General features: G+C 46.8%; 1 protein-coding gene across 1 annotated transcript in view; it reads right to left on the bottom strand.

The window, feature by feature from the left end:
* LOC139417224 (bone morphogenetic protein 7-like) overlaps window positions 1–17,324 on the bottom strand; it is a 50,243-nt gene that overhangs the window by 6,135 nt on the left and 26,784 nt on the right. Inside the window, exon 2 of the mRNA XM_071166469.1 lies at window positions 9,562–9,754. Coding sequence (XP_071022570.1) covers window positions 9,562–9,754 — 193 coding nt within the window. The remainder of the gene's footprint in view (window positions 1–9,561; window positions 9,755–17,324) is intronic.

The raw sequence follows: 17,324 nt of genomic DNA, 5'->3' as shown, positions 1-17,324 counted from the left end.
TGGGGGAAAAACATACAACATTATCAAATCCATGAACTCAAACAACAAGTGTGTGGTTAAAATTGGCTAAAAACACACATCTTTCTTTCCACAGGGCTGTGGGGTGAGACAGGGATGCAGCTTAAGCCACACTCTCTTCAACATATATATCAACGAATTGGCGAGAGCAGCTATTCCCAAACTAGGGTTCAATCGAAATATCAACACAATGTCAAATACAGGTAGCCTAGTCAAATAATTAACATCCAATCACATTAACCATTACTCTCTCGCGGGAATTTCGCTAACGAATTTCACTAACGTATGTAGCCAAACGTAGCTACTTCTCATTCCGTTTGCTCGAAAATATAGATATGGTAAAAAAAAGTATGGAGACACATACCAGCTACTACCAGCACCAGTCAACGACACAAGTTGTTCAGCTTCCACGAGCACATCCAAGCATCAGTAATTCTACATTTGTTGTTAGCCCAGCTAGCATGGACACTGACAGTTGTGAATCTGATGCAGTCGAAGAGCTACTGCCCCCTTACTCGGGAAAGCACCGAAAGGGACGTTGGACCATCGATGAAGCGGAAATATGATGAGATCTACATTGATTTGAGGTTCACTTATAATGGGAGTAGTGTCTTTCCTCAGCCACAGTGTGTTATATGTGCAAAAGTACTATCTCACAACTCAATGAAACCTTCACTCTTGCGCAGATATTTAGAAACAAAACATGACCATTTGAAAAATAAGCCGCTGGAGTTTTTGGAGCGAGAATTAAGATAACTTTCGAGTAGTAAAACATGTATAAAAGCAACAAATACCATTAATAAGAACAGGCTAAAATCATCTTACATGGTGCGCTACCGAGTGGCTAGGACAGGCAAGCCCCATACCATTGTGGAGGACTTAATTATACCTGCTGCCGTGGATATGGCTGCGACAATGCTAGGGGAAAAGGACAAAAAACTATACATACAATGCTGTAAGGATCGACGCTGGAGGCAAGAAGCAGGTACAGAGAGAACATTTATTAAACAACAGAAATTAAGCAGGACAGAAACAGCGTCTGGACAGGGGACGAAATAACACCATCAATGCTGACACAGGGAACAAACGGGGGAGCAGACAATTATAGACGGGCAATCAACAACATGAAGGAGTCCAGGCGTGTCCAATGAGCACTGCTGTGCGTAATGATGGTAACAGGTGTGCGTAATTAAGAGCAGCCTGGCACCCTCGAGCGCCAGAGATGGAGAACGGCCGTTGGCATGACAAATGCCTTCATCAAACAACCCTGTTTCACAGCGCATCATGGCAGGAGATGTTTTGAAACAATTACTGCTGAGCATACAAGCGAGTGATTTCTATGCATTACAGCTGGATGAGTCAACAGACGTGGCAGGACTGGCACAGCTCCTGGTATATGTCAATTATGTTTATAGGGGGTCAATTAAGGAAGATATCCTCTTCTGAAAACCATTGGAAACCAGGACAACAGGAGAGGGTATTTTTTAACAGCTTTGTGACACATCAAATGGACTTTGGTGGTCAAGATGTGTTGGTATCTGTACTGATGGCGCAAAAGCCATGACAGGGAGACAGAGATGAGTGGTAACGCGCATGCAAGGAGTTACTCCCGATGCCACTTGGGTACACTGCAGCATCCACTGAGAAGCTTTTGCTTCACTAGAGTGAAAATTGTTAACTTTGTTAACCAAATAGGCACATTTTGTCAGACTTGATACAACATTTTGAACATAAATGCAATGGTTCATTGGATCAGTCTAACACTTTGCACATGAACTGCTGCCATCTAGTGGACAAAATCTAAATTGCAACTAGAGTCCTAAGATAGATAATGGCCTTTCTCTTACATTTCAAAGATAATGGAACAACAAAAAAATACATATTATTATCTGTATTATCTTTTAACAGATCTAATGTGTTATATTCTCCTACATTAATTTCACATTTCCAGAAACTTCAAAGTGTTTCCTTTCAAATGGTATCAAGAATATACATATACTTTTTTCAGTTCCTGAGCTACAGGCAGTTAGATTTCAGGCTAAATTTGAAAAAAATCCGATCCGTAAGAGGTTTTTGGAGCTCTTCTCTGTCTGCATTAACAAGGACAACACACAGGTCTTTCCATCATTGTATGATATTTTGTGTGCAAATTAACTCTAGTTTACGGACAATGTCAAATGTGATATAGCAAAGCACCTGAGTGAGTTGGGTGCGCAATTATGCAGGTAATTTCCCGAAACGGATGACACAAACAACTAGATCCGTTATCCCTTTGATGCCCTGCCTCCAGTCAACTTACCAATATCTGAACAAGAGAGCCTCATCAAATTGCAACAAGCGGTTCTGTGAAGATTTAATTTAATCAGAAGCCACTGACAGATTTATGGATAGGGCTGCGCTCATAGTATCCTGCCTTGGCAAATCGCGCTGTTAAGACACGGATACCATTTCCAACCACGTACATATGTGAGAGTAGATTCTCGGCCCTCACTAGCATGAAAACTAAATTCAGGCACAGACTGCGTGTGGAAAATGATTTAAGACTGAGACTCTCTCCAATACAACCCAACATTGCAGAGTTATGTGCATCCTTACAAGCACACCCTTCCCAACCTGTGTGTCACGAACCTCGCCGAGGATGGTGCCCCTTCCTGTTCGGGCGGTGCTCGACGGTCGCCGTCGCCGGCCTATTAGCTGCCATCGATTCCCTTTCCGTTTGTTTTGGGTTATTGGTTAATTGGGTACACCTGTTTTGTATTAGGATTTGTTTGTAGGGTATTTAAGGGCACTAGGCCCGCTGGGTATTTGTGCGGGCTTGTTTTTGTTACTCTGTGTTTTGTTGGTGTGATTTATTATTGTATTTATTCTCCGGACTGTTTAGTCCTGTAGTTGTTTTGGACTAGCAACGTATTTACGCCCTGTGTGTTGGCGTGACTGTTTTTGTTGCGCTGGGGAATAAATCTGAGGAAAACGACTGAACCTGCTCTCTGCGCCTGATTCCACCCACCACACCTAGTAGATCGTAACAGAAGCCCGCACCACTTGAAATGGAGTCAGCAGGAGCAGCGACCACTCCTCTCCCCACTATGGAGGAGCGCGTTCATCACCATACAGCTGTCCTCCATCGGATTGGTACCGCGATGGACCAGATGATGGAGAGGATGGAACGATGGGAGAGGAGTGGTCTCCCGACATCTACCCCAGCTCCCCCACTCCCGACACCACCTACTCCACCTACATCGTCCTCTGGGTCCGGCGCACTACGTCTCTCCCCCCCGAGGGAGTACGATGGAGCGGCTGCTGGGTGCCAGGGATTTTTGCTCCAGCTGGAGCTCTACCTGGCTACCGTGCGTCCGGCTCCCTCGGGTGAGGAGAGTGTGAGCCTCCTCGTCTCCTGTTTAACGGGCAGGGCCCTGGACTGGGCTAACGCAGTATGGAACAGTCCAGACTCAGCTCGGGACAACTACCTGGAGTTCACCCGCCGTTTCCGAGCAGTGTTCGATCATCCACCAGAGGGTAAAGCGGTGGGTGAGCGACTGTTCCACCTCAGACAGGAGACGAGGAGCGCGCAGGACTTCGCGTTGGAGTTTAGGACCCTAGCTGCTGGTGCTGGGTGGAATGACAGGGCCCTGATGGACCATTACCGGTGTAGTCTCCGGGAGGACGTCCGCCGGGAGCTGGCTTGCAGGGACACAACTCTCTCCTTGGATGAACTAATAGACGTGTCTATTCGATTGGACAACCTGCTAGCTGCCCGCGGGCGTTCAGAAGGGGTCCTGTTAATTCCACCGTCCAGCTCTCCCACTCCCACTCCGATGGAGTTGGGAGGAGCTGCATCTAGGGGGATCAGAGGGGGCTCCTCCAGCTCCTATTGTGGACGGAGAGGACACACTTCGGACCGGTGTTGGAGGAGTCCCTCTGGGAGTCGAGATGGTCGGCAGAGGGCTCCTCGGCCACCCCAGGTGAGTAAGCACCAAACTCACCCAGAGCTCCCTGTTGGTCACATGTTTTTGTTAGTTTTTTTCCCTGCATTTTTCCCCTCTCTTCAGCATAAGGCGCTAGTCGATTCAGGCGCAGCTGTGAGTTTTATGGATCGTGGACTCGCCCGTAAATTGGGTATTCCGTTAGTGCAGATAGACCCACCTGTCCCCGTGCACTCCTTAGATAGCCGACCGCTAGGGTCAGGGCTGGTCAGGGAGGCCACGATTCCGCTGGACATGGTAACGCAGGGGAATCATAGGGAGAGGATCAGTTTCTACCTTATTGATTCACCTGGGTTTCCGGTGGTGTTGGGGGTTCCCTGGCTGGCTATTCACAATCCCCTTATTTCCTGGAAACAGGGGGCTCTTAAGGGGTGGTCAGACGAGTGTTCAGAGAGGTGTTTAGGAGTTTCCATCGGTGCCACGACGGTGGAGAGTCCAGACCAGGTTTCCACCGTGCGCATTCCCCCCGAATATGCCGATTTGGCTATCGCTTTTAGTAAGAGGAAAGCGACCAAATTACCACCCCATCGACGGTGGGATTGCGTGATAAACCTCCTGGAGAACGCTGCACTTCCCCGGAGTCATGTGTACCCACTGTCACAGGAGGAGACGCTGGCTATGGAAACATATGTCACGGAAGCTCTGAGACAGGGGTACATTCGGCCCTCCATGTCACCCGTCTCCTCGAGTTTCTTTTTTGTGAGGAAAAAGGAGGGAGGTCTGCGTCCGTGCATTGATTATCGAGGTCTCAATTCGATCACAGTGGGTTTTAGTTATCCGCTACCTCTCATCGCTACGGCGGTGGAATCATTCCACGGAGCGCGTTTCTTCACAAAACTGGACCTCAGGAGCGCGTATAATCTGGTGCGTATTCGGGGAGGAGACGAGTGGAAAACAGCGTTTAGTACCACATCAGGCCACTATGAGTACCTCGCCATGCCGTATGGGTTGAAAAATGCTCCAGCCGTCTTTCAATCCTTTGTAGATGAGATTCTCAGGGACTTGCACGGGCAGGGTGTGGTAGTCTATATTGATGACATCTTGATTTATTCTGCCACACGCGCCGCGCATGTTTCCCTGGTGCGCAAGGTTCTTGGGCGACTGCTGGAGCATGACCTATACGTCAAGGCTGAGAAATGTGTGTTTTCCAAACCAGCCGTTTCCTTCTTGGGTTATCGCATTTCCAGCTCGGGGATGATGATGGAGTGTGACCGCGTTAACGCCGTGCGTAATTGGCCGACTCCGACCACGGTAAAGGAGGTGCAGCGGTTTTTAGGGTTTGCCAATTACTACCGGAGGTTTATCCGGGGTTTTGGCCAAGTAGCGGCGCCCATTACCTCACTGCTGAAGGGAGGGCCGGTGCGTTTGCGGTGGTCAGCAGAGGCTGATGGAGCCTTCAACCAGTTGAAGGCACTGTTCACTGGGGCTCCCGTGTTGGCGCATCCGGACCCTTCGTTAGCATTCATAGTGGAGGTGGATGCGTCCGAGGCTGGGGTTGGAGCCGTGCTGTCTCAGCGCTCGGGTACGCCACCGAAGCTCCGTCCCTGCGCTTTCTTTTCTAAGAAGCTGGGTCCGGCAGAGCGGAACTATGATGTGGGGGACCGGGAGTTACTAGCTATGGTAAAGGCCCTGAAGGTGTGGAGACACTGGCTAGAGGGGGCTAAACACCCTTTTCTCATCTGGACTGATCACCGTAATCTGGAGTATATATGTGCAGCGAGGAGACTGAATCCGCGCCAGGCTAGGTGGGCCATGTTCTTTACACGTTTTAGATTTACGATCTCTTACAGACCAGGTTCCCTCAACACTAAGGCCGACGCGCTGTCCCGTCTCTATGACACCGAGGACCGGTCTATCGAACCCACTCCCATCCTTCCTGCTTCTCGGCTGGTGGCCCCAGTGGTATGGGAGGTGGACGCGGACATCGAGCGGGCGTTGAGGGTTGAACCTGCGCCTGCACAGTGTCCGACAGGCAGAAGTTACGTACCGCTTGGTGTTCGTGATAAGTTGATTCGGTGGGCTCACACACTACCGTCTGCGGGTCATCCGGGGATCGATAGGACAGTGCGGGGTCTTAGAGGGAAATACTGGTGGCCCACCTTAGCTAGGGATGTGAGGCTCTATGTCTCTTCCTGTTCGGTATGCGCCCAGAGTAAGGCTCCTAGGCACCTTCCTAGAGGGAAGTTACAGCCCCTCCCGATTCCACAACGGCCATGGTCCCATCTCTCGGTAGATTTCCTTACTGATCTTCCCCCTTCTCAGGGGAACACTACCGTTCTGGTCGTTGTGGATCGGTTCTCTAAGTCCTGCCGTCTCCTTCCATTGCCTGGTCTCCCTACGGCCCTACAGACTGCAGAGGCTCTCTTTACCCACGTCTTCCGGCACTATGGGGTCCCAGAGGATATCGTCTCCGATCGGGGTCCCCAGTTCACATCTCGGGTTTGGAAGGCGTTTATGGAGCGTCTGGGGATCTCGGTCAGCCTTACCTCTGGTTATCACCCCGAAAGTAATGGGCAGGTGGAGAGAGTAAACCAGGAAGTGGGCAGGTTTCTGAGGTCGTATTGCCAGGACCGGCCAGGAGAATGGGCAAGGTACGTCCCATGGGCAGAGTTAGCCCAGAATTCTCTTCGGCATTCGTCCACGAATATGTCGCCATTCGAATGTGTACTGGGTTACCAGCCGGTCCTGGCTCCTCGGCATCAGAGTCAGACCGAGGCTCCTGCGGTGGAGGAGTGGGTACAGCGCTCTAGAGAGACCTGGCGGGCAGTCCAGGATTCTCTCAGGCAGGCCAGTGAACGGCAGAAGAGAGACGCTGACCGCCACCGCAGTGAGGCCCCGGTGTTCGCACCAGGGGACAGGGTCTGGCTCTCGACTCGAAACCTGTCCCTCCGCCTGCCCTGCCGGAAGCTGGGGCCGCAGTGTGTGGGGCCATTTAAAGTCCTGAGGAGGATAAACGAGGTGTGTTATAGATTGCAACTTCCCTCTTATTATCGTATTAACCCCTCGTTTCATGTGTCTCTCCTCAGGCCGGTGGTAGCTGGTCCCCTACAAGACGGTGAGGTACCGGAGGTCCCTCCACCCCCTCTGGACATCGAGGGGTCCCCGGCGTACACAGTACGAGCTATTCTGGACTCGAGACGCCGGGTGAGGGGCCTGCAGTACCTCGTGGACTGGGAGGGGTACGGTCCGGAGGAGAGGTGCTGGGTACCGGGGAGGGACATTTTAGATCCTTCCCTCTTGAGGGATTTCCATCGCCTCCACCCGGATCGCCCTGCGCCTCGTCCTCCGGGTCGTCCTCGAGGCCGGGGTCGGCGCGCTGCGGGAGCCGCGCGTCAGGGGGGGGGTACTGTCACGAACCTCGCCGAGGATGGTGCCCCTTCCTGTTCGGGCGGTGCTCGACGGTCGTCGTCGCCGGCCTATTAGCTGCCATCGATTCCCTTTCCGTTTGTTTTGGGTTATTGGTTAATTGGGTACACCTGTTTTGTATTAGGATTTGTTTGTAGGGTATTTAAGGGCACTAGGCCCGCTGGGTATTTGTGCGGGCTTGTTTTTGTTACTCTGTGTTTTGTTGGTGTGATTTATTATTGTATTTATTCTCCGGACTGTTTAGTCCTGTAGTTGTTTTGGACTAGCAACGTATTTACGCCCTGTGTGTTGGCGTGACTGTTTTTGTTGCGCTGGGGAATAAATCTGAGGAAAACGACTGAACCTGCTCTCTGCGCCTGATTCCACCCACCACACCTAGTAGATCGTAACACTGTGGTGAGTTATTCATAATTTTTGATGAACAAATAATGTTTCATATGTAAGATGGTTAAATAAAGAGCAAAATAATAGATTATTATTATATTATTATTTGTGCCCTGGTCCAATAAGTGCTCTCTGTCACTTCCCACGAGCCGGGTTGTGACAAAAACTCACACTCATTCTTATGTTTAATAAATGCATCGTATAGTGTGTGTGTGTGTGTGTGTGTGTGTGGCAGGATTACATTGATGCCAAAAAGCAACATTTGAGAGTGCGCTGACCCTGGTGCTAAAGGGGGTATGCAGCTGAATGTTTGAAGTGGAACGGGACTATAAAAAGTTTGGGAACCACAGCACTAGAGCACACAAAAAATATTCATACCTCGGCCTAAACATCAGCACCACAGGTAACTTCCACAAAGCTGTGAACAAGTTGAGACAAGGCATGAAAGGCCTTATATGTCATCAAAGGAACATAAAATTTGATGTATCAATTAGGATCTGTCTAAAAAATACTTGAATCAGTTATAGAACCCATTGCCCTTTATGGTTGTCTGGGGTCCACTGACCAACCAAGAATTCATAAAATGTGACACACACCAAATTGAGACTCTGCATGCAGAATTCTGCAAAAATAATCCTCTGTGTTCAATGTCAAACACCAAATAATGCATGCAGAGCAGAATTAGGCCGATACCCACTAATTATCAAAGTCAGGAAAATAGACATTAAATTCCACAATCACCTAAAAGGAAGCGATTCCCGAAACTTCCATAACAAAGCCATCACCTACAGAGAGATGAATCTGGAGAAGAGTCCCCTAAGCAAGCTGGTCCTGGGGCTCTGTTCACAAACACAAACAGACACCACAGAGCCCCGGGACAGCAACACAATTAGACCAAACCAAATCATGAGAAAACAAAAATATAATTACTTGACATATTGGAAAGAATTAACAAAAAAACTGAGCAAACTAGAATGCTATTTGGCCCTAAACAGAGAGTACACAGTGGCAGAATACCTGACCACTGTGACTGACCCAAACTTAAGGAAAGCTTTGACTATGTACAGACTCAATGAGCATAGCCTTGCTATTGAGAAAGGCCGCCGTAGGCAGACCTGGCTCTCAAGAGAAGACAGGCTATGTGCACACTGCCAACAAAATGAGGTGGAAACTGAGCTGCACTTCCTAACCTCCAGCGAAATGTATGACCATATTAGAGACACATATTTCCCTCAGATTACACAGATCCACAAAGAATTTGAAAACAAACCCAATTTTGATAAACTCCCATATCTATTGGGTGAAATACCACAGTGTGCCATCACAGCAGCAAGATGTGTGACCTGTTGCCACAAGGAAAGGGCAACCTGTGAAGAACAAACACCATTGTAAATACAACCCATATTTATGTTTATTCTTTTTCAATGTGGGATGTGGGATGTGGTTCTCTTTTTCTCCTCGTTTCCTTTCTGATATTATATCCTTTATTCTTCATGTATCCATTAATTCCTCCCAGACCAGGGTTATTCTACTGACAGAGGGCATAGTGTGTCATAGAGCTCTGGATCAGACAATATAAATGATATTTTCCCAAACCCATAACCTTAACCCCAATCCCCTATCCCTAAACCTAAAACTAAACCTCTCCCCTAACCCTAAACCTAAACTCTAAGCCTAAAATAGTATTTTTCCTTGTGGGGACTGAATTTTCCTTATTTTACTATACTTGTGAGGACTTCTGGTCTCCACCCCCCCCCCCCCCCCCCCACCCCACACACACACACACACACACACACACACACACCCTCACCTGTCAATGTTTTCCTCCAGCACCTGGTACACACTGATGCGGAAGGTTTCATTGTCAAAGCGTTCGTGGATGAAGTCCTTATAGATGCGGAACTCTGCAGTGGTGACCGCTTCCCCCTCAGGAATACGTGATAGGTCGAAACGGAACTCTCGGTGGTGCCGCCGGACGGGTAGGAGCTCTGTATCGTGTTCCACTGGAACACGCAAACACACAAACAGGATGAGACAAACAGAACACCACAAACACAAATGCACACACACTATAATGAGTCTGACAGAAGGTAGAACAGACAGGCAGGCAGACAGACAGATGGACAGACAGTCTATCACAGTCTTGAGTCCTGACATATTCACCCTTATGCAACCTTGGATGATGTAGTGAGACAGACACATCCATCCATGTTCTCCATGTGGTTCTCTGAATGGATGTCTCCTTCATGTAGCACATGGACTACACTGCTAGAGAGCTACATGTGGTGCTGGTGCTACAGCCTTATGATTGAGAGATTCATGTGGTGCTGGTGATACAGCTTTATGATTGAGAGATTCATGTGGTGCTGGTGCTACAGCCTTATGATTGAGAGATGCATGTGGTGCTGGTGCTACAGCCTTATGATTGAGAGATGCATGTGGTGCTGGTGCTACAGCCTTATGATTGAGAGATGCATGTGGTGCTGGTGCTACAGCCCTATGATTGAGAGATGCATGTGGTGCTGGTGCTACAGCCTTATGATTGAGAGATGCATGTGGTGCTGGTGCTACAGCCTTATGATTGAGAGCTACATGTGGTACTGGTGCTACAGCCCTATGATTGAGAGATGCATGTGGTGCTGGTGCTACAGCCTTATGATTGAGAGATGCATGTGGTGCTGGTGCTACAGCCTTATGATTGAGAGATGCATGTGGTGCTGGTGCTACAGCCCTATGATTGAGAGATGCATGTGGTGCTGGTGCTACAGCCTTATGATTGAGAGATGCATGTGGTGCTGGTGCTACAGCCTTATGATTGAGAGCTACATGTGGTACTGGTGCTACAGCCCTATGATTGAGAGATGCATGTGGTGCTGATGCTACAGCCCTATGATTGAGAGATGCATGTGGTGCTGGTGCTACAGCCCAATGATTGAGAGATGCATGTGGTGCTGGTGCTACAGCCCTATGATTGAGAGATGCATGTGGTGCTGGTGCTACAGCCCTATGATTGAGAGATGCATGTGGTGCTGATGCTACAGCCCTATGATTGAGAGATGCATGTGGTGCTGGTGCTACAGCCCTATGATTGAGAGATGCATGTGGTGCTGGTGGTACAGCCCTATGATTGAGAGATGCATGTGGTGCTGGTGCTACAGCCCTATGATTGAGAGATGCATGTGGTTCTGGTGCTACAGCCTTATGATTGAGAGATGCATGTGGTGCTGGTGCTACAGCCTTATGATTGAGAGATGCATGTGGTTCTGGTGCTACAGCATGTGGTGCTGACAGGTGATGACAGCTTTACAATACCCTTTTCTCTCTCTTCCTCTCCGAACCCCAGAGACACATCTCTCCTCCTCTCCTCCTCTCATCTGGATCTCATGAGGTGGAGTACACACTCACACCACATATGCACACATACAGTTGTGGCCAAATATATTGGCACCCTTGCACTTTTTCTTAAATAATTCCCTATTTCTTCTCAAATAAGTTGAAATGTAAAAATAAAAAAGTTAGGTAACCACATCTTTTTATTGGATTAAAACGTTGCACAACCAAATACATTTTTGTAAACTTAAGTTAACAATGTTCAATTAGAAAATAAAGACAAATGGCATGGACAAATGTATTGGCAGCTAGTACTTGGTTACACCACCTTTGGCCAAGATAACCGCAGACAAACGCTTATTGTAGCTTGCTGCAGCTTTCTACTGACAATTTGGCCCACTTTTCAGAAGCAAACTGCTCTAATTCCTCAATATTTAAAGGATGCCCTCCACCAACTTCTGTTTTCAGAGCTCGCCATAGGTTTTGGGCGTTTCAGATCTGGACTCTTCGCTGGCCACTCAAGAACAGTCCAGCATCTCTTCTTAACCATTCCTTGGTGATTTTGGATGTGTGTTTGGGGTCGTTGTCCTGCTGAGAAGACCCACAACCTTCAATAGAGACCCAGTTTTTAGACACTGGGTTAAACATTGGACTACAAAACACCTGATAATCTGAAGATTTCATGATGCCTTGTGCACATTCAAGGCTCCCAGTACCAGAGGCCGCAAAGCAACCCCGCCGCATTTGTTGGCAGTTATCTATTAATTTTAAATGTTTTTTAATTTCACCTTTATTTAACCAGGTAGGCCAGTTGAGAACAAGTTCTTATTTACAACTGCGACCTGGCCAAGAAAAAGCAAAGCAGTGCGATAAAAACAACAACACAGAGTTACACATAAACAAATGTACAGTCAATGACACAAAAGAAAAGAAAAATAGAAAAATCTATGTACAGTGTGTGCAAATGTAGAAGTGTAGGGAGGTAGGCAATGAATAGGCCCTAGACGTGAAAAATAATTACAATTTAGCATTAATACTGGAGTGATAGATGTGCAAGTAGAGATACTGGGGTGCAAAAGAGCAAGAGGGTAATAATATGGGGATGAGGTAGTTGGGTGTGCTATTTACAGATTGGATTGGCTGTGTACAGGTACAGTGATCGTAAGCTGAGAGGTTAGTTAGAGAGGGAGATATAAGACTCCAGCTTCAGAGATTTTTGCAATTTGTTCCAGTGATTGGCAGCAGAGAAATGGAAGGAAAGGCGGCCAAAGAAAGTGTTGGCTTTGGGGATGGCCAGTGAAATATACCTACTGGAGAGCATGACACGGCTGGGTGTTGCTATGGTGACCAGTGAGCTGAGATAAGGTGGGGCTTTACCTTGCAAAGACTTAAACAGTGGGGCAAAAAAGTATTTAGTCAGCCACCAATTGTGCAAGTTCTCCCACTTAAAAAGATGAGAGAGGCCTGTAATGTTCATCATAGGTACACGTCAACTATGACAGACAAAATGAGAAGAAAAAAATCCAGAAAATCACACTGTAGGATTTTTAATGAATTTATTTGCAAATTATGGTGGAAAATAAGGTCCGGACAACAGGCCCTCCGATTTGAAACAATGAACTCAATCTGAGAAGTAGTTGGTGAACCAGGCGAGGAGGTCATTTGAGAAGCCAAGGCTATTGAGTCTGCCGACAAGAATGCAGTGCTTGACAGAATCGAAAGCCTTGGCCAGGTCGATAAAGACGGCTGCACATTACTGTTTTTAATCAATGGCGGTTATGATATCGTTTAGGACCTTGAGGTGCACCCATAACCAGCTCGGAAACCAGATTGCATAGCGGAGAAGGTTTGGTGGGATTCGAAATGGTGATCTGTTTATTAACAAGATTTTAGAAAGGCAGGGCAGGATAGATATAGGTCTGTAACAGTTTGGGTCTAGAGTGTCTCCCCCTTTGAAAAGAGGGATGACCGCGGCAGCTTTCCAATCTTTGGGGATCTCAGACAATACAAAAGAGAGGTTGAATAGGCTAGTAATCTTGGCAAAAGGCAGTGCAACCAATGGGTGCCAATCATTTTGTTCATGCCATTTGTCTTTATTTTCTCAATTAAAATTGTAAACTTAAGTTTACAAAAATATAATTTGTTGTGCAATGTTGAAAATCCAATAACAAGGTGTGGATACCAAACGGTTTTGTTGAATTCCAACTGTACGCGCAGACACACACACTCAAGGTATAAGTACGAGGATCTCCCCATCTCCACTCCTCTTCACCCCCCCCCAGATCCCCAGAAGCTATACCCCTGACCCTGACCTCTCATGTCCCAGCAGCATGTCCCAGTGGTCACTGCCTTGTCTGTCATCATCTCCAGGCTTTGCCTCCCCCTCTTCTCCCACCCCCACACGGAGCTAGCAACATTAGGGTTATATATTTTGCATGGGGGCTACATGTTCTGAATATTATGTGTCTCTGTCAATGTTGTCAAAGTCACTTTGGAAAATGTGTCTGCTACACGACCAGTACATGTGTTTTCCATCCCTGTGTGTCTCTGAGTCGATAGGAAGTCACATGTTTCTCAGTTGGATCACAGAGAACTCCACTATGATCTAATTTACTCTTCCCCTCCCTCCCTCCTTCCTCCCTCCCTCCCATCCCTCTCCTCCCCTCCTCTTTTCAGTTGTGTTCAGGACAGGGCCTGATGACCTAAGCCCACCAACCAACCCTCTCTAGCACCCCATCACCCTGCTCCCCACTCAACAACTCTTTATCAGACAGACCACCTCTGAACTCTGAGCAGCTTTGGCTGTACTGCCAAGTACACATCTCTGCCAAGGCATCCAGTCCACACACACACACACGCATACACATACACACACACACACACATACACACACACACACACACACACATACACACACACACACACACACACACACACAAAGTGAATACACACGCATAGACCGAAACACACACACCAGTTTCATACACTGAGATGTCAGATGCCATTGTCCTTGTGCTGCACCAGCTGCTATGGATGTGAGTGAGCAAAGCTGATCCACTGAGGAGAACACATTGTCCATTGATGAGAGTTTGGATTCTATTCAGTCTCTCCTGTCTCCTACTCTTTTAATCTCTTTATCTCTGATTCTACTTTTTACTGTTATGGTAATTCTCCCTATCTACCCTCACTCTAGCTACCCTCACTACTGTACCTCTTGATCACTTTGTCCCTGTTATTGATATCGAACACATAACACAGAGACAGAAACGGTGTGTGTGTGTGTGTGTGTGTGTGTGTGTGTGTGTGTGTGTGTGTGTGTGTGTGTGTGTGTGTGTGTGTGTGTGTGTGTGTGTGTGTGTGTGTGTGTGTGTGCGTTGTACAAAGGCAGCACTGTCTGACTGGGCAGTGAGTGCAGGGTAAAGACATGGATCTAATTACTGTTGAATGTGGGACAGCTCTCTCTCTCTCTCTCTCTCTCTCTCTCTCTCTCTCTCTCTCTCTCTCTCTCTCTCTCTCTCTCTCTCTCTCTCTCATTACTGGGCCTGCTGGCTTCTTGGATCCTATTGTCCTGGCTCTTCCATAGGCACCCATAGTGTATAATGTGTGTGTGTGTGTGTGTGTGTGTGTATAATCCAGGCTGTTCACTAGAAATAGACTTCGTTTTTGAAAAGGTCCTGAGAATGCCTATATGCCTTCCTCGGCACTCACCTATAAAAAAGAACAACTATTGCCCAGCACTGGCGCAAACTCGTGATGCTCGGCGTCAAAGCACACTGCTCAGAACACAGTGCGCTGCTATGACCGCTACACCACGGCACACAATGCTCTAGCAAGAAAATACTTGAAATAGCAAGTTGTCTTTAAAGGACAATTACACCCAAAAACAATCTTTTGGTTTGTATTTCTGTGTTTTGAAAGATAAATATCTTGCAAACTTGATGGCTTTACGTACAAAACATGTTGGGATATCATCAATGCTCATGAAACAAATACAAACCAGTTTTTCTTGAATTATTTTTGTTTTAAGCTTTCCCCAAACCATAGCCCTAACCTTAACCACTCGGAATGAATGCGTCAAAAAATGACGTTCATCCATAATACGTAGAACTTCAAAGTGAAACTTTGAGAACTTGTTGGTATAATCCACTTCCCCTCGTACCGCCCCACCAGTACAGCCACCCCATCCATTCCACACCTGTGCTATAGGCCTGCCATGTGAATGGGGGCTTTCATAATGCCACCGTCCTGAGTCATCCTTAAAAGGTTTTAAACTGAGTGTGTCCACAATACATACATTATACTACTGTAACTGACTGGAGCCTGACAGGAGAGACATCAGGAACGCTCTCAGTGCTGCCAAACACCTGCTCCTCTCCCCTCTTCTCTTTTCTCCCCTCCCCTCCCCTCCCCTCCCCTCTTCTCCTCTCTTCTCTTCTCCTCTATTCTCCTCCCCCCCGACTAAATTTCCCCAGCTCACTATGAAAGGAGTTATAAAGCCCACCACTTCAGCTCATCAAGCCGACAAGTTGAAAAATCTGTCGATGTGTCCTTGAGCAAGGCACTTAACACTAATTTCCTCCAGGGGCGCTGTACTACTATGGCTGACCCTGTAAAACAACACATTTCACTGCACCTATCTGGTGTGTGGCAATAAAAAATATAGATTTTTGTATGGCCTAAGCCAAAGCACATCAGAGTCACAGTGGACTGAGCAGCAGCATTGGTGTTTCCATCTCATCCCTGCAGACAGTGGATGACATCCGCTACGCTATGGCCTTCGCTACAGCGTAATGGGTTTAGCTCTACTGTAAACAAATAGACACGGCAAACCTCTGCCCCTGTTAGTCTAATGCAGGGTTCCCCAAATTCAGTCCATGGGTGATTTTATTTGGCACTCAAGTTTTATGACAAAAACAATAATAACAAAATAATAAAAATTTTTTTAAGGAAAATACTGTAAGGAAATACTGTAATATCACCAGAAAATCAGCTCAACAGGATTTTTCTTAGGGTTAGGGTTAGGGTTAGGGTTCCCAAGTATTCCCACACATAAATAGAGATGCATATGTAATCGTAATCCCAATGTAATCAAGGTTTGAAATTATTCTCTTTTTGTCAAATACTATATCTGTTTGGTAACCTTACGGTCAATTTGCAGTGTACAACTGATTTTTATAACTATGTTCTGGCCCCCCGAAACATCGTCCGAAGGCTGAATGTAGTTGGGGACCCCTGGTCTATTAGATAGAAGCATCAATTAATCATGTGTTGATCTCTTGATCTCAAACCAAACCCTCAAGTAAGTCATGATGTAGTCACTTACTAAACTCCGTTTTGGACGAGACTGACATTATGACCAAAACTATCTTAATTACACTTTGTAGTCAATTTTGACTCTGAAATTAATATTCCTGACACACGTTGATGCTACATAGGCTGTTTCGAACCAGATGCGTTTATTAAATTCCCTTAAAACCTTTCAAGCTGATCTTTCCTGTTTTTGTAGATTTTTTATAGCATTTTCTCCCTGGTCCCTAAAATGTCTTTGCTTTGCAAGAGAAGCAGAGATGAAATAGAAAACTAGAGATGTCAACTAAATTGAAGCATTCATTCTATCGATGTATGACATACAGTGGGAAGAAAAAGTATTTGAACCATTTAGAATTGCCTGGATTTCTGCATAAATTGGTAATTCAATTTTATCTGATCTTCATCTGTCACAACAATAGACAAACACAGTCTGCTTAAAGTAATAACACACAAACAATTATAATTGTTCATGTCTTAATTGAACACACCGTGTAAACATTCACAGTGCAGGTTGGAAGAAGTAAGTGAACCCTTGGATTTAATAACAGGTTGACCCTCCTTTGGCAGCAATAACCTCAACCAAACGTTTTCCGTAGTTGCGGATCAGACCTGCACAATGGTCAGGAGGAATTTGGACCATTCCTCGTTACGAAACTGTTTCAGTTCCACAATGTTCTTGGGATGTCTGGTGTGAACCGCTCTCTTGAGGTCATGCCACAGCATCTCAATCGGGTTGAGGTCAGGACTGACTGGGCCACTCCAGAAGGTGTACTTCTGTTCAAATCATTCTGTTGCTGATTTACTTCTGTCTTTTGGGTTGTTGTGCTGTTGCATTGCCTAACTTCTGTTGAGCTTCAATTGATAGCCTTACATTCTCCTGCAAAACGTCTTGATGAACTTGGGAATTCCTTTTTCCATTGATGATAGCAAGCT

This window comes from Oncorhynchus clarkii, chromosome 9 (genome assembly GCF_045791955.1).
Source record: "Oncorhynchus clarkii lewisi isolate Uvic-CL-2024 chromosome 9, UVic_Ocla_1.0, whole genome shotgun sequence".
NCBI lineage: Eukaryota > Metazoa > Chordata > Actinopteri > Salmoniformes > Salmonidae > Oncorhynchus > Oncorhynchus clarkii.
The sequence above is the reverse complement of the archived record's forward strand: the minus strand, read 5'-3'. Positions and strand labels throughout refer to the sequence as shown.